The sequence below is a fragment of the Simochromis diagramma genome, unplaced genomic scaffold (genome assembly GCF_900408965.1).
Source record: "Simochromis diagramma unplaced genomic scaffold, fSimDia1.1 OVJJ01000235.1, whole genome shotgun sequence".
Classification (NCBI taxonomy): domain Eukaryota; kingdom Metazoa; phylum Chordata; class Actinopteri; order Cichliformes; family Cichlidae; genus Simochromis; species Simochromis diagramma.
Genome location: NW_024386861.1, coordinates 286,201 through 304,541, shown reverse-complemented (window position 1 = coordinate 304,541; position 18,341 = coordinate 286,201). Strand labels below are relative to the sequence as shown.

The 18,341-nt window shown below is 43.6% G+C and overlaps 1 protein-coding gene across 2 annotated transcripts; it reads left to right on the top strand.

Annotated features, from left to right (window-relative positions):
• Positions 1–4,609: 4,609 nt before the first annotated feature.
• LOC120733238 (transcription elongation factor A N-terminal and central domain-containing protein) lies at positions 4,610–18,262 on the top strand. 2 transcript variants are annotated; one of them, XM_040031303.1, is made up of 2 exons: positions 4,610–4,614; positions 14,060–18,262. In XM_040031303.1, exon 2 carries the CDS (start codon positions 14,063–14,065, stop codon positions 15,017–15,019), a length of 957 nt encoding a protein of 318 aa, XP_039887237.1. In that variant the 5' UTR covers positions 4,610–4,614; positions 14,060–14,062; the 3' UTR covers positions 15,020–18,262. The 2 variants fall into 2 exon arrangements, with proteins under 2 accessions (XP_039887237.1, XP_039887236.1); XM_040031302.1 differs by lacking the exon at positions 4,610–4,614 and adding an exon at positions 13,429–13,886 and having other exon boundaries at positions 14,043–18,262.
• Positions 18,263–18,341: the final 79 nt, after the last annotated feature.

The following is an 18,341-nucleotide window of genomic DNA, read 5'->3' as shown; positions in this document are numbered from 1 at the left end:
TTCACTGCCAGTTATTCTTGTTTCCCGTCTCTCACTGTACAGTGTTAACACACCCATGGCGGGAAACGCCATTGTCTTATTGGGGGAGGAAGGGGCACTGTTGGCTGCGGACAACAGCCAGCCAACAAGAAGACCCCCTGCTGCGACAGCTGCCGTGCTGTTCCACTGATCTGTGGGCATTCCTGCTCATTAGCAGTCTTTGTTGTTCATTTTGTGCGTGTCTGTGTGAGTGTGTGTGTGAGTGCGCACAAAGCTGGGTGATGAATTGACTGTGGCAGGTAAAGTAAGAGGCGCAGGATGAATATGCATTAGACTTCCCAGAAAGCCAGAAAATTTCCCATCGCTGGGACTGAAAACAAACTTCACAGCAGGTGTGCCGAGCACAGAGCTCTTATTAAGTCCTCCTAACAGTCTGAACTCTCACTCTTTGTGACCACACCTGAGCTCAGGAGGTCACTTCTCGTGTTTTTGTGACGTGGGCGTTGAAAAACGAGCTCTCTCCTTTTGTGCGTTGTGTGGAACTCACGTCCAGGCTCAGATTTGTCGTTCTTACCTCATGTTTTCACTTTTGTGCCAAGTGCCAGCGTGCAGCCTTATTTGGACACGAACGAACATGCTCCCATTTTCAGGAATTTTCTTAATGTGTCCCTTCTTCTGTGGTAATCGGTGCCACGATAAGACGTACTTCTGGCTCAGAATCTCCTGGGGAAAAAGAAAGAGGAAGAAACAAAGCTCACCGAAAACCAAGCAATGCTAAATATATGCTTATCTTCCTCACTGTTTGCAGAAAGGAGGAACCTCCATTAAGACTCTCTGCATGTTTTTAGTGAAACGCTTTCATTCTTCACACATTTTTAATGTGAAAACTGCAGGTGAGGGTATGACTGCAATATTTACAACACCCTGGTGCTGGGTGGCAGGAATGAATTAAAGGTAAAAGGAAAACAGGTACGCGCGCTGCAGCAAATTATCCACCTCAGTCTCAGCTGGTTGTTGGATTTTAAAGCAAGTATTGAGGGTTTTCAAGCATGAGCTCACCTCTAAAGAATGTGGGCTGCCCCTTCCTCTGTTACACTGAAACCAGCCAGATAACCTGCCCATTACAAGGACAATATGCTACCACATCAAGAGGGAATTTTTCTCTCTCTACCACACATCCCTCAGCTGAGGAACCTTTGTATTTGGTACAGAGAGCAGCCATTGTTTCAGGAATGTGGGAGGGATGATGTGTTTTTTAAGGCGAGGATATGAGCTTGGAGCCCTGAAGAGTCCTCCAACAGCGTGCAATTTTTTGTGGTCGTCAAAATGGAAATGCCAACAACAGGAAACTTGTTTCCCAGTCTGTTTGTTATGATAAGGTTATCTGTTATCAGACTGCATATGGTGCTTAATGTCTGCAGTTTCTCTCTAATATGTCGGCCTGTTTTTTTGTCACTGTTTTTTGGTGGAGGTGGTTTAGTTCTGCCGTTGTAAGTATAAACACGCCTGACATGGAGCTGACTCATAGCTGGTCATAGATCATACTTAGTGACCTTTGGGACAAACATTATTAACAGTTTACAGCTACAGTACGAGCACCGAGCCAGGTGAAATATATACTTTGGAAGTTGCCAACATTTAATACTGGAAAGAAGCTCCCCTGTTAAATTACACAAAAGTATTAGCAGCTGGCTTTGCAAGCTAACAAGGGGCCCAACTATGGACAAGCATTGCAAACTAGCTGAGGTTATAAAAGGTGGTGCATGGCTGGTTCATGTAACACACGTGTGCCTATAAAGAGAAACCATGAATAAAAAACAAACATCTGATATTTTACAGTGCGCCTACCGTAATCTGATCTATAAAAACATGTATTTTACTTTGCTTCACACAACATATGCTTTGCAGTATAATGCTTATATGTTATGTTCCCATAGAAACACTGTATTATACTGTTTGCAGCAACAACATTTACAGCATTTTCTCACAGTGCGTCTAAATAATTTTACCACAGGTGTTATTTCAGTCATAGAAGGAAGTGTCCCACAACAATAACACCTCATCGCTAATGACGAATAAAGGTTGCCTTATGGTCAAGCTAGCTAGTTCATGCAAGGCATTATCTGACAGCATGTGAAAGCAAAGATATTTAAAGGTGTTGTGAAAGTGGAGTAAGATGCAGCTGCAGCTGAACAACAGAAATCCCACTTTGGCAGGTGTTTTTTTCTGTGCTGACTTTTTGTGAACATGCATCATCGTTTTCAAGTATAAACTTGTTTGTCTTATTTGTGTTCTGACTGCTATCTTAGCGTTTTGGCAGATATGAGCTCCATGCGTCTTAAGTTGTTTATATGTTTTTAATTTGCAAAAGAAGAACAAACATTAACACTTGTCACTTCTTTGCTTTGTAGGTTGAGACAGTTCAAAACTGATAATAACAACGTGGAACATCCCTGTCTTTGTGAATTCTGATAACAGGGAGGAAGAGGATGGTGAAGAGTTTCTGAATGAGAACTGAGAGCGACCTTTCTCCTTCTCGAAACCCTCTGCACTTCTGCATTTGCCCTCGCCAAGGAGGAAGTGGGAGCGCTGACTTCCTGCTGCTAACACAGGCGGGCGGGGATAAGGGGGGGCAGACCCTACTTCATCATGGGTCCCTTTACCCAGAATCCATCGCGTGGATTCAAGCAGCAGAAAGGCAGGAAGTGTGACCCAGGCTTGATAACAGCGGGGGCGGCTATTTCTGAAACCGGCGAGCACAGAGCAGACAAGGAGGTGTCTGTTCTGCTTCCTGTTGGTTGTTTTGTCAGATGTGAGCAGCTGAATGTGTCTTTATGTGTCAAAATGAACTGTTTGTGCTCCGAGGTCACCATACTCAGTGACAGACAGAGAAACCTCTACATGGGCACCGACATGAGTTTGCATGGCAGATTTTGCACTTTCTTCACATTAACACATTTTAGCCACAACGCTTGAGCAGAGGAAGAGCAGCTAAGCTAGCAATGAGTCCTGTCTGTGTTGCAAAGACTTCAGGCTTCAAAATGGCGGCCTTGATAACCTCCAGATATTGTTATTCTGCGTTCACGCTGTGCTTTAAAGCCTGCTGCTGACTCCAGATCAGTCTTTGATAAAAACCTGATGTGGAATTTTGGCCTTCGCCGCCCTCTTTCCTTCCTCCCCCCCCCTTTCCTGGGATGCCAAATAAGGCCAGGTTGCCACATCTGCTGAAACTCGAGGGCTGCTTTGTAGCTGCCTTTCAGAGTCTCCACATGAGACCGAAAGAATGAGACAAAAGGGGGAAAAAAAGTTTGGTGTTTGTGCGTTTGCCCTGCTGACTTGATCGCGTTCTTTTACTATGAAAGCCATGACATCATCTGGTTTCTTTTTTCTCCCTCTCCTCTATCGTTCCCTCTCTCTTTTTTTTATTCTCCTGCACTTTTTTTTGCTTTCATATGTTCACTGTTATGTAAGTCTGTCGAGGCAGCCAGGGTGAAATTGTGAACCTTTTTTTTGCCTTGTGCAGACAACATTTCCCCTTTTCCACCCCTGGCCACAGCTGCTGTTTCACAGACTGTCAGAGTGCGCACAATTAACCCAACAGTCTCCACATGTCTTTTCTTGAGCTTATGCGACGAAATAAGATGGCCTAAAATGGTCATTTAGAAAGTCTCCAGAGCTGATGTAAGTGCCTGGATTTAAAGAGGTTATAAGATAGTTTGATGTGTAGAAGGAAGTTGATATGAGAAGCAACCGAGGCTGGCGTGAAGATTGAAGGACTGCATCTTGCTGCTTTGATAGACTTTTGTGCAGAGACACGCCTGTGAGACAACACTGAGACAAAATGTACATTTTCTGTCACGATGCAAATGTTGTGGCGTCAGCAAAAATGAATAAGCTGCGTTATTCCTCCCTGCTTGCAACTATTTCCACCTGATTTTAGTAAAACAAGCCCCGGGCTGGATATCTATACACCATCTTCCTGTCAAGTGTTACTTCCTCAAAGCTGTGTGTGACTGTGTGTGCGTGTTTTTTTACTCTAAAGTTCCCCTTTTGGAATGAGAGAAGCGCCGCGTGTTGCCTCAATGCGAGGAAGTGAGACGCAATGTTGTGGTTTACCTCAGCTCAACCAAGTAGCTCAGCACTCAGTTCAAAGCCAAGGAGATTAAAAGGAGCATGACCTGCACTCTGTCTTCAGATGTCGCCTCCTCCCCCTGCTCAGTGTGTTATTGTACCAGTCTCATTGTAAGAGCAGCTTTCATCCCCTGAATAGATTTTTATCTGCAGACAAGATTCGCCTCCTCCGTTTGACACGTCTTCATATCACACTACACATTCCACACCTTCAGCAGTGCAGAGGTTAACTATTCGTAGAACTGACAGGACTGAAGGAGACACGACTTTCAGACAGGCAGTCATCAAATGGTTGAGTTGGAGGAGTCCAGATTTAAGGGTGTGTGCTTGGAGAGGTTTGTTTGACCTGTGCACAGCAAGCCTTTACGCCTTTAGCTTCAATTTGGTGAAACGCACTCTGGGCTCTTGACTAGAATTAAAGTGGCTGAACCTGAAATTGGAGGTTAACTTGGGACAAAAAAGCCATTATCTGTCTGAACTAAAAGTACAGTCCTGACTGGATTTGTTTGGTGCTTCCAAATATACAGGCATGAACACAGCTCTGCAAAACTGTGCTGATGTCATCAGGTATCTTCAAGCTCACATGAATTTCCCATAAAGTTTCCAGTTTCATCACGTGTGGATGAATGTTCATTACCTGCGTGTGAATGCCTTTGGTGACTTTTTTAACATTATGAGCAGGTATCATCACGGTTTTCTGCTAAACCAAAACAAGTTTTAGTTCCTGAATCTAACCACGCAGCGGGTGACTAAGAGTCCACATGGGACACGAGTCGAGGTTCAACGAGTCAGTCTTACTGTTTGGTAAGATTGGTTTTGCATATCTGGTGTTACCTGATCCAGTCTTATCACAAAAAAACATCAAAGAAGTTTTCCATTTAGATACCTAGCAGATGATTGGCTGAACCATGTGTCTGTCGCCATCTAAGCCTTAAATGTTAGATTATTCCTTATCTTTGTAATAAGAGCTCACCTTCAAAAAAAAAAAAAAAAAAAATCCTAGCAACATAAAACATGAACTGCAGCCTTATTGGCCAGTAGTTCCTTGTAGAATGCTGATTGGTCCAAACCCACTGTGGTTTGGCAAATGTGTAGGTTGGCGTCTAGCAACATGGATTTCCTCGCAACTGATCTTATAAATACTGTGTTAATTCCGCAATGCTTCATCCCCTCCTGTTTGTTTTCAGCGTCTGTTATTGCTGCAGTCGGTACATCAAAGACATCCACACTTTGCTAACACTACAGTCATGTGACTCTTAGCAGCCTTGGCCCAAATTAGGTCACACAAAAGGACGATGATCCCAAGCAGAGCTGCAAAGATACAACAGAATGTCTGAAAAAGAAAAGAATCAAGGAATTGCAATAACCCAAACTTCAGACCTCAAGTAGAATGAAATGCTGTGGTGGGACCTTAAAAGAGCCGTGCAGAAACAAATGCCTGCAAACCTCAATCAACTGAAGCAACGTTGTAAAGAACCATAACCCTGAGCCTCCACAGCGATGCGACAGGCCGATAAAGTCATACAGAAAAAGAGTTACTGCGGCTAAATTTGGCCGCGCGGCCTTTTGAATTTAGAGATGCGTTTCATGTTCGGTGACCACAGTCACGTCTGTAGCTAACACGAGCTTTCAACATTATGCACTCCACACTGTATGTATGTCCACTTGTTTTGCACAATATCCAACTACCAACCTCTGTATATTTTATATATTTTATTTATTGTTTACTCTATTTAATTTGTAAAATATGTATACACACACACACACACACACACACACATAGAAAAACATATTTAGTATACACATCCAGTAATGCATACACTCTTATATTGTACAGATATTTATTACTCTCAGATTTAGCCGTTCTTATGTTTTGCTTGTTTTATGTTATTGTAGTTTTGCACGCCTCTGTTGCTGTGAAGCTCTCACACAAGGATTCACTCGCCTGTACTGTACCAGTGTACCTGCACATGTGATGTGACAGTCAAAGTGTTTTGATTTGAGCTGCTAGTCGCACCGTACTTAGTTAGACTGTTTGACTAAATATTAAAAGTAATGAAACGAGTAAAGGTGCGTTTACTGCTTTCATGTTAACCCTTTTTTCTCTACGTGGACTGAATGCGGCGTTGTGTTAACAGCTGCTCACTTATATTGTGTTGCTGTATGACAATGAAAGCGAAGTCCAACAACGCAATGATTTTTCAATGTTTTTATTTTTGTTCAATCAGAACTGTAGGTGTGATTCCACTGCTTATAACACATTTTCTATTCACAGCTTTCTCTCATCTCGAATAAAACAGTTTGTGTTTGTTGTGTGTGTCTGTGTGCATACATACATTTGTGTGTGTGTGTGTCTGTACATCCCCTTACTGATTACTCAAAGGGAGCGGCGATGACTCCTGCACTCCGTTGGCTGCTGTTGTATTTGACACATGACCAATCAGCAATCTGTAAGAGCATGCATGCGCGTTTGTGTGTGTGCACACAAACACATGAACTCAAAATGTGTGTGTACATTCCCATGGCTTGTGCCCAGGCACAGTCTCACCTCATCCCACACTTTTCTTTTCCCCACTCTTTTCTACCTTCAGCTTTCCATACTCTGTGTCACACTGCGCCTCCCGATCGTGCCTCCAGCAGACAGCTGAAGTGGAGGACAGGGCGCCGAGAGGAGGATGTAAGAGGGGAGGGGAGGAATGCATTTAGTAAATCTACAAGGGGGTTTTTGGAGGGTGGTGGTGGTGGGGGCAGCAAAGTGAAGGAGAGCGAGAAAAGGAAGGAGAAAGAAAAGCAAAAAGAGAGGAAAAGGGAAAGGTAAAAGAAAGTTAAGGGGTTAAGAAGTGTCCTGTCCACACACACTACAGGGCTATGAATCTTAACTGTGGGATATCAGGAATTCAGGCTCAATCACCCAACGGAAATCACCAGAGAGGGGAGGGGGATGGGGAGGGGGATGGGGAGGGGGAGGGGGAGGCCGGCTAAAAATGTAAAAAAAAAAGAGGACAGAACGTGCACTCTCTCTCCTTTCCTTTTTGAAAAACAATAAATCACAAGTTTGACTGTTGCGTGTATCCCCTACCTTGTGTTAACCTTTTCCCCCTAAAAGCTAAAAGTGTGTATTGGATGAATCATTAATCTCTCGCAGGGGAACTTTCTCATGTTAAAAAGTAACAGAGCTATCTTGGGACATTTAGACTCCGAGGAGTTTATACCAAAGCTGGTCCCTGAAACAGCTCGATATGTCCTGCCTCTGCTTCATGTCGGGGTGAAAGAAGATATTATGGCTCACACCAGACAAAGGCCTTCTGTTGTTCCATTCACACACAAGGCAGCGCCCTCCCAGATAAAGGCACTTTCAGCTGTTATCGTTCACTTTGTCACACCTATTTAAATGTTGTTTACAAAGAGATGCTTAACTGTGTGTGGGGGGCGGTTATGTGCGGGTTTACATTTTATGAGAAAGTGAAAAATCTTTCTGATGTGTGTGCGTGATGATTTGCAAAATTGCTGCAGAAGTTCAGAACAGAAATAATTAGCATTGCCAACCTTTTCCAGCATTATTTAATGTTATTTTTTATAGGAACCGTTTATACACACAGTGGGCCGGAGCCAACCTCGTGTGATATTTACATCTAATGGCACATTTATATAAATCAAATTAAATTAATGGGAAATTCAAAGCAGAATAAGGAACCCTCCAGTTGTCGCAGCAGGAGGCTGGCCCCCCCGAGTCCTAGTGTTAAAAGAGAGTTCTTCCTTCCCACTGTTGCCATCTGCTCGCTCATAGGGGGTTGTCTGATTGTTGTGTTTTTTTCTGTATTACTGTAGGGTCTATACCTTAAAATATGAAGTGGTTTGAGGTGACTGCTGTTAAAATTGAATTGAAAAAATATTTCAAACAAAAAAACACTGAAATGTAGACACGGAGGGCTTGTAAATGGCAGCAAATATTATGTAAAGTCGCCTGATTTCAGTGCCAGTGCCCGTCAGCTGATGTTTTTGTGTTACACTTGGCCATCCTATTACTCAATCATATATAGGGCGTGTGGTTTAAGCAAGTATTAGCAGGTTTCTGCTACACTGCAAACCACTTTGCAACCCACTTCCACCCCATTTCCTTACTGTCTGCTGCCACTAATGGCTGCCCTTTTCTTTGGGCTCTTGCTCCTGCTCTTGTTGCCCTAAGATGTCCAAATATGAGCACAGAACAACAAATGCTAAAAATAAACCACCAGCAGCACAAGTGAAATTTATTTTAAAATGCTATATAAAATAAACTGTTCTGCCAACTGTGTGAGGTGTAGAAGAACAAGGTTAAGGACGATGTTAGCCAACACTAGATGCTTATTTGTGGTTGTTGGTGGGCTTCAGAAGTGACACAGGCGAGCTTAGTTGAGACCTATATGAGGATTTTTTCATGAGTCACCAAAATTGTATTTGTTGGTTTCTTTTCTCTGCTCAGTTGCAGTTGGACGTCATGTGGTTACCGTGAGTAACATGTGTCATCATCTATCAGACATACTTGCTCTGAATCCCTTAGACTCGTCTTTTGGTGTGTGTCTTAAATTTGAGTGTAATTGATGTCACACGCAGCTGAACCAAAGCAAAGAGCAGGACCTCACACCTGTGCACACTTTGAGCCTCCGCTGTGATCACATTACAAAAGTCCAGTGGATGCTGCACAACTGTGAGCAACGTGGGGAGGATGTGGTTATTTGTAACCCGGGCCCACCGGCTGGTGGATTTCCCATAAGGCAGAGCATGCGTCCAGTTGGTGTGTGTGTGTGGGAGAGAGAGGAAGGGGGCGTTCATGGGAAAACAAATGTGATGAATCAATGTGGATAATTATTTGTACAGGGGAGGAAACATATGGTTGAACCCTCAGAGGATCAGAATAGCAAAATCAATGCTAAAATTTTCTCTTTGGTACAAAGGGTTAACAGAGGCAGTTATACAAAAGGAAACAATTTAATGAAACTATTTCAGAGTGCACAGTTTGAGCCCCCAAGTCTGCTTTGAACTGCTATCAAGTGCTGCGTCACATCCCAAGAGACGCTATGAAATTGAGTTGCTTAAAAAAGTACCTTGCACAGCATTGTTTCACCATAATCAAGAAAAGGGTTCGAGTGAGTCTCGTGATTCTGCTTTGACTCTGCTGTTGAGCAAAGCACAAACAAGTCACAATCGTCTGCACTTCCTCATCGCTTCTGATAAAACAGAGGGGTTTTTTCTTAATCAAATGGGAAAATTTTTATGATCAGCAAGAGAAGACATAGCAACTGTGCTCTTAGCGGTTTCATGTTTGGGGAGGCTCATTTCCTGCTTCGGGGTTTGCAGGACTCCAAATAAGCACAAGCTAAAAAAACAACACTTTGTCTGTACTTTGCCTCTTTATAACATTTATTAACCCCCCCCCCCCCCCCCCTTACTCCTGCCCCTCCCACACACACACAAACAGAAGAAAAATCTTTGCAGCGCTTCAGACGAAACAGAATGAACCCTGAGGCAAAACAAACAGAATCCAGTCCAGTCATCAGTGATTACCCTCAAGGTAATGACGGATGGGAAGGGTATGATGGGTAGGGTACTGCCAGAGTCCCTCTCAACACACACACACACACACACACACACACACACACACACACACACACACACACACACACACACACACACGACCTGTCAAGAGCATTGAGCATGGATACAAAATAAGAGTTGACTTTGCTCTCACAGCACAAAAACCCCACAGTCTCTGTCGCATGTGCTTTTACAGAGAGATCACATAAATAAATAAAACACATTATTTTCATCATATTTAATAACATATGAAAGGCAAAGCACTCTAATTATAGAGCATTACATGATGAAACTCGTTTCACTTTAAACAAATAGGTAACAATAAATATGCTGCTGTTTGCGGTAAAGTTCACATTTTTTTCCTTTGGAATGTCAAAAATGGGAAGAAAACACAAAAACATTTCCTCTTCCTCCACCGAAAAGTCCGATCAGACTTCTGCCAAGAAAAAGCAAATATGCGTAGCTCTTCCTGTTTTCTAACCTCCTCTCACCCTGTGAAGAACAAGGTTTATCATTGCACTGACACTCAGCAGCATGTGACTGACGATTGCTTTTAACACTTTTTCACTTTGTTGTCTGTCACACATGCACTTGGCAGCGTTGGGAGTATTTGCAGGTCGTGGTTGCGGGTGCAGGGACTTACCATGTTGTCATGAATGTCTGACCATGAAAAAGCTGATCACTCTAACAAGAAGGCCTTGCTCCTCCTCAGAATTTCTCAAGCTCAGGGCGGGGTAGTGTGTGCGCGTATGTGTGTGCGCTCATGCGTACACGCCATCTCGAAGGCGGGGACAACAAGAGCAGGATGTGATACAGCAGGACTCCACTTCCTCATAGGGCTCAAACCAGCGCAGTGCAGAGAGCGCCACCTCTCGGCGCTCGGCTGTCACAGCAGCTGCGTGCTGGTAAAATTCCATTCCCACTGATAAGAAAGTGCACAAGTGCAAGCAGGCCGCACTGATATGACTTGATAAGATGCAAGGAGTCTTGTGACTCTTGTGATGGAAATCAGTCGCATGTGTTTGAGGGTTCAAAATTTAGCAGGTTTAATGTATTTAACCACAGAAAGAGGAGTTTTACACGTGTCCACTGATGGCTCAGCCGGACCCCACCCATCTCAATCCACACCTCGGAGGGGGTCAACACTCAGGATCCTTCTGCTTGAGTAAAAGGTTGGAGTTTTAGTTCACAAAATGCACTTAACAAAAGAAAGCTCGCACACAGAACCTCGGATATCCCACACGGCACATTTCCTCACACGCTCAAAGAAAACTCCTCAAGCCAGAGAAGAAAAGTTAAACATTAACGCTGCTAAAAGCCTCCTGGAAGCTTTGACTTCCATTTGGGGTTTTAAAAGCAGCTCTTTGAACTTGAGAACCAGAAGCTTTTATGCGAAGAGACGCCAAATCAATTTTCCCTTGAGGCCTGCACTGCTATCGGCCCCAGCTGCGTGAATCTTGAAAGCACATTTTAATGTAAGATCAGGAGGGTGATGTCACACCAGCAGTTGCATAATGGCGCCCTGCTCGTCTAATTACATTTCATCTGGGCTTTTGTGTGAATAATAACATATATGGTTTGGCAGGACTATTAAAAGTGCTTCAGTGAATAAAAAGCTCATTTTGATATAAAGGCAGCTCGTGGTTTCTGTTTATCTCTAATTATGAATGCAATTCACAGTCAGAGGAGTCGTGGAAGGCTTTACAACTTCTGCCACTGCAGCTATCGCCAAATTTGTTGAAACCAGCACCTCAGATGTGAAAATAATACTTCCTACATGGGCAGAAAAATACATATATTCTCAAGTAACTTATAAAGGACTGTACAAAAATATTTGTCCTTATAATTAAGATTTTGATAATGTAGAGGGTTTTATGATTTGTTTCTTGTGTAAAGGAACACCTCTTGACATCGTTTATTTTTGTGCTTACCTTTAGCCTTATGTTGCAAGATAAGTCGCTATAATCTACTCTACAATATCCCCCACACCATTACACCACCACTGGTTATACAAGCCTGCATGACCCATGCTTTCATGTTATTTACTCCAAATGTGTACTACTATCTGAATGTTGCGTTAGAAATTGAGACAAACTGTCAACGTTTTTTCAATCTTCTAATGTCCAATTTTTGGTGAGCGTTTGTAAATCGTAGCCTCGGCGACCCTGGGTGTGGTCTTCTGTTATTCAAGGTTTGATGTGTTGTGCATTCAGATCCTTGCTGATGGCTGAGGTCAGAATGAGCAGACTGCTTTGACCTGATCGAAAGGCAACAGTAACTAAAATAACCACTCATCACAACCATCTCAGCATCTCTGAATGTAAAGGTAAAAGAAAGGCTACAGCAGCAGCAGACCACACCCGGCGCCACTCCTGCCAGCTAACAGAAAACTGAGTCTAAGATTTTCACAAGTTCACCAAACGTTTCTGCTCCAGCGTTTAGAATTTAGCATAAACAACATCCAGCCTCAGTTCAGGCTGCTGGTGTTGGTGTAACGGTGTAGGGGATATTTTCTTGGCATGCCTTTCGACCCTTGAGTACCAACTGAGCCTTATTGAAACACCACAGTCTACTTGAGTGTTGCTGCTGACCACGTTCATGCTGTCATGACCACAGTGTACCATCGTCTGCTGGCTGCTTCCAGGATTAAACACTGTGTCACAAATATCCTCCATAGTCATGAGATCCCAGTGCAATGCAGCACCAACGAGATGTGGTTAAACAGAAGATTCACATCACGGAGCCATGTGCAGCCAACAAATGGATGATGCTATCATGTCGATATGGATCAAGAACTCTAAGGAATGTTTCCAGCAGCTTGTTGAATCTGTGCAACACAGAACTGAGGCTGTTCTGAAGCCAAAAGAGGGTCCAAACCAGTCCTAGCGATGAGTTTACATTTGGTCTTCTTTGCTCACCATGAAAAGCACGAACTCCTTTTCGTTATATTATTTTAGTAGTTAGTATGAGTGTGTTCGGGTGAGTCAGTGCTGCATGTTTGGAAACAAAAAATGATGATGAATGTGCCGTGCTGTTGGGAAAAAGGGAATAAAGCAGCAAAATAGGCAAACTAAAAAACAAACACAGACTAAATCAGCCTCCCTCATCACTCCAGCAATTTCCGTACACTCCATAAATCCCTAAAGGTATTATTGAATTGTTTTGTCAATATTCAGATATGCTCCCATTCAGACAACATCCAATTAATACATAATCAACCTTTCAGCCATGCAATTAAGCCTCCATTTTTCTCTCATTCACGTCACCGTCGATGGTGTGATTACATCAAACCATGTTCCAGGTTTCCACGAAATACTAACAACTACGTGCGAACGGATACGTCCGCTGGAACGTTTCTGGTCTTAGCTCCACAACCATGAATTATCCTAAACACTCAATCATCTTCTTCCATCACAACATGTAATTGCAGCACAGCTGAAAGACTTGCCTCATCTTGTCACGAGATGTGTTCCACTGAATTCCTGTCTGCAGGTCATTTGGCTGCTTGGATGCGAGGATTACACGTTTCTGCACGCCGAACCAAATATCTTTCATCTCGATCTCAGGGGCTGAAAAGAAGGAACACAAGGCTATAATAATAGCCATTAATGCAACACACATTTGAAATCGAACACTTTGTCTGGACAACACCCTCAGCTCCTCGTGTGGTTTAGCGCAGGTTCATCCACATTTGTTATTGTGGGAAAAACAGGAAAGAGGTGTTAAAATAGACAGAAGTTTGGCCGTGGGAGTAACCTGCAAAATCCAAAAGCACACACCTAAATCCTCACATAAAGCACTAATCCCACAGTACATTTTAGATAAATCACAGACTGACAGCACAGCTGGAAGGCTCTGCTGGGATACTTTCAGATTAAACAGGCCGCAGTGTACTCAAAGGATGATTCGGGGATTCAGGGTCACTTTCATTGCAAAGAGGTTTCATTTATAATATTGCATCAATCCCTGTTTTTAGGGAAAAAAGATTGCATACATACATATATATATACATATAGTTCCATTTTAAGAAACTGATGGGAAACTACCTGCACTACCCTCCCTTTGTGAGGCTACAGCTCCATCTAGAGGTGAACACTGGCATTTTTCTCCCGTGAAGACACATTCAACATGGCTGCTCCCGTGTAGACGTTTGCTAGGTTCACTGTTAGCAGGAAGAAACTGCAAACCATGAAGGAACTCAGGTAAACACGTGCAAAAGTCTATTTTAATGTGTTTCTAAGTGGTACATACTGCTGTGCTTTCAGGAGAGCACTGCTTCATTTTGCAGTGAGGGGCAAACATCACCACATTAAGAAAAAAACATTCATTGTTTCATCTTTGCTTTTGTGTCTTTGCAGCCACGATGGATCCAAAGGAGATGCTCCGCTGTGCTCTTCAGATAGAGAAATTCAGTGCAGACAGAAGCTATGGGAACATCCTGACCCTCCTTGGTGACCTCCAGAAGTCTCACGTCACAGCGGAACAGCTGGAAACAACGGACATCGTCAAAGTGCTCTACAGGCTCCTGAAAACCTGCACTGATGACAGCGTGAAGAAGACAGTCAAGAGCTTGCTGTCCAAGTGGAAGAGACAGTACACGAAGGACAGGCAAGGGGTGAAGTGCGCAGAGGAGAGTGAGGATCCTGAGCTCCCTGCCGGTGTTTCTTTACCAAAAGAGGCCGTGGGTGGTGCGGTTGTTGCCCAAACATGTGATGGTGGAGAGGGGAATGCTGCAGGAGAACAGTCATCTATGGAGGCTAAACCTGGACCCAAAGCTCATACTTCTGCTTCATCTCCAGATAACGTGAGGACCAAATGCGTGCAGCTCCTCCTTGCTGCCCTCTGCCCCTCTGCCCCCGATCAGCACAAGGCTGCTGAGTTGGCGCGAGACATCGAGCGGCACGTCCACGAACTTCATAAACACAACCAGGTCAAATATAAAGCCTGTGTGAGGAGCAAGGTGGCCAACTTGAGGAATCCCAAAAGCGGCCACCTGCATCAGGGCCTCCTGAGCGGCTCCCTGTCCCCCGAGGCCTTCGCCCGCATGTCTGCGGCGGATATGGCCAGCGCAGAGCTGCGGCAGCTGAGGGAGGAGTACTCCTCCCAGGGCGTGAGTGAGAGGCAGCTTCCTCAAGGGATAGAGGGGACGCGGACGGAGAAGATTCGCTGCAAAAGATGCGGGGGGTCCGACTGTAGGGTGACGCAGGTGTCCAGAGGGGTTCTGTTCTTGCCTGCGTGGGTGAGGCAGGGCGGCCCAGACGAGGATGCAATGACCTTTGTGACCTGCAGCCGGTGTGGCCAGCAGTGGTACCACAGCAGCTGGGTCTGCCTCTGAATCCACATGGATAACATACATGACTCAGCAGCTAAGAGCAGGTTCACTGATAATGAAAATAACAGATTTTTAACAGTCATGCTGTGTAGAACTTTCATTAATGATTTACTTTCTTATTTTCAACGTCTATGGAGTTAAAAATGTTCATGAATCTGGAACATGACCTTCTTGGATTCCTAGCTCAGATACTCAGGGTTGCTAGTTTACACATTTACATAATACATTGACTTAAACTGCCATTGTTGCAGATGAATCACCAGCCATTTAGTTGATTGGTTGTTTCAGCTGTTCTGCCTGCTGTAAAATTGCACCCCTAGTACATCATTTGGTATTATAAAGGCTTTCCTGTGACCAGTTACATGATTTGAGTGTCATAAACTCAGCTCTGAAACAGGAGGATTGGTCACATGGGATGCAGAGTGGAAACTTGTGGTTTAAACCAGATTTTTCCCACAGGGTTTGTTCTTTGTCTTTCATGAAGTGACCACTCAAACCCACAGCTGAAAGCATAAACTGTATCTTTACTGGCTGAAATGCCAAGTCATTGCAGTCTCCGACTGAAACCATGGGTTTTCAAGAAGCAGCTGTCGTCATCTTCTTCCCGCTGAATCATTTCCTGTGTCTCTACTCTCTGTAATAGCCCTTCGTTTTATTTCTACTTACAGTAGCTCATTTAACTGCTTTTACTGGCCGCTCTCTCTTACATTACTGATCTAAAGATCCATTAATGCCTTGACCACTGGCGGGGAATTCTTTAAAACATGCCTCTGCTCTACAGTATCCCATTCATTTGTGGCAAACTGAATCCAGCAGATGAGACATGTGACCCCCGAAGTACTCTGAGCATGTGAGCCAGTAATCTGCCCTCCCCAGCAGCCGGAGGGGCGGATATCCCCTGGTGCTCCAGCCAGCGTGGCACAATGACTCACATACGCGTCACTGTGATGTCACATGAAGCAGTCTTTATGTGTGTGTGAAGATATTACAGAGAAAATCACTTATTTTTATCCTCAGCTGTTCTTCCTGCGTCATTATTTATGTCACGTCCTGGCCCACTGCAGCTTTTCTGATCTTTGCAGCAGACTCATTCCAGGATGGCCGAAGGTAAAATGGCCAAATATGAAAAAACAAACAAACCATATCTTTCCAGTAAGTGTTTGGTGTCTCAACACTGGTGCATTTGTCTGTAATCCATCTCCTCTCCTGTGCTCCTTATCTTTTTAGTAGATAAGGAGCATTTTAGTGGCGTGGCCTGTCAGATTGATGCTCTGCAGCCACATACAGCTGTGGTGAGAAGTTTACATCTGCTCATCAAGGGCATGACTGTGATGCTAGTTTTGGGCTTTTAATGGTTTCTTTGAGCTGTTTTGTTTTAAGGGTGGAACGATTGTACGGAATCCATTTTTAATTACTCTAAAGAACAGTCATTTTAATATTTGAATAGGTGGTGCTGTAGGTTCTACAACGTCTTAACAAAGCTAAGGCCCATTAGCTCCTCATTAGGGATTATGATTGGGTGCAGCAGGGGGTTTATCTTTGCAGCATAAAAAGGATTTGTTTGACAGCACTCATTGGACTGACTCAGAATACTCAGAACAATTGGAAAATTCAAGGAACTCACTGAAGAGACTTGTAGATTTACATAAGTTGGAGTGGCAGCTGTTGGTGAGATAGTTAGGACTGCTGTCTTGTAGCAAGAAGGTCTTGGGTTTGAATCAACCATTTTTCTGTGTAGAGTTTGCATGTTCTCCCCAAGTCTGCTTGGATTCTCTCTGGTTACTCCGGCTTCCTCCCACAGTCCAGTTAGTGGGTTTAGGTTAACTGATGAGTCTAAATTGCACGTAGGTGTGAATGTGAGTGTCAATGGTTGTATGTCTCTCTGTGTTAGCCCTGCGACAGACTGGCAACCTGTCCAGGGTGTACCCCGCCTCTATCCTATGGTAACTGGGATAGGTTTCAGCCCTCCTGGTTCCCTGAATTGGTTAAAAGGAAGGAAGGAAGCGAATGGATGGATACGCAAGTTGGGAAGATCTCTTGGAGCTATTTCTAAGCAACTGCAGATTCCATAATTGTCAGTTCAAACAATTGTACAGATGTGTCACCATTGGAAGAAGAACCAGAATGTCAGATTTGTTAGGATGAAATTGGTTAGGATATTCCAGAACAGCCCAGGAACCACCAAGGCTCAAGCCTGAAATGAACTGGAAAATTCTGGAACACCAGTGTCACTGTCCAAGGTAAAGTGAGTTCTATCCCCTGGTCCAAAGTTGACACTGTTAAGATCAAATGAAATTTAACAGTTGCTCACATGGACAAGCCCAATGCCGATGGTGTATGTTTTGGTGGTGGTAGCATCATGTTCTTGGGCTGATTTGCTGCCAGTGGTTCTGTATACAGCACAAGGTGGATGCAATAATGAAGGAGGATTATTACCTCCAAATTCTTCAAGTAAACCTCAAATTGGAACTTGGACACAGTCGGGTGTTTCAGCAGGACAATAATCCCAAACACACATCAAGTTTATCAATCTTCGCTTTGAAATTGATAGAGCAGGCTAACATTAATCTTGTGTGGACTATGACTAAAAGCCGGTGCTGTGCAAGGAAACCAACCAATTTAAATGAACTCCACTCCTCTGGGAAGAATCATTAATAAAATATACAGAATTATACCCAAAGCTTGTTGATGGCTATGAAAAGCATCTGGTTGAAGTACAACTGGCAAAGCAACAACCAAATATGAGTGTGTGTGTTTATACTTTTGACCCTGTGTGGATTAGAGAAAATCCAAAATAAATTTGAACTTTTGCACCCAGTTTTAGTTTTCTAAAGTCATCAAACATGTGTGTAGTACAATCATTCAACAGCCCCACGAATAATTAAAAGCCCAGAATGGCCATGTGACTCATGAAGAGTGTATGTAAACTTCTTACCACAGCTGCACCTCCTTTCCTTCTCCTACATATTTGCAAAACATTAGTCTGAGCTCTTTACTTCTGCAGACGTATAAACCTACAGAGGTGCATAAATGTTTAATATTTGCACTTGTTGTTGTAGTGCAGGAGGGACGGTGTTGCAGTTTGTGGATTATGATCCCTTCAAACGATTCATATCTGCTTAAAACCTCTTAATACAAACATGTCATAGTGATGGTTTGTAGAGGCCTGAAGTAGTAAACGTGTATTTAACGAAACAAAAACAGGACAAAAATCTTAATATAATTCAATAAAACTGTGAAATCTTTGATTTTCTTATGCTTTCTGTCATTTTCTGCCTTATTCTGGAACACTTTGGAGGATCGCAGGGTCTATTTCAAACCTACA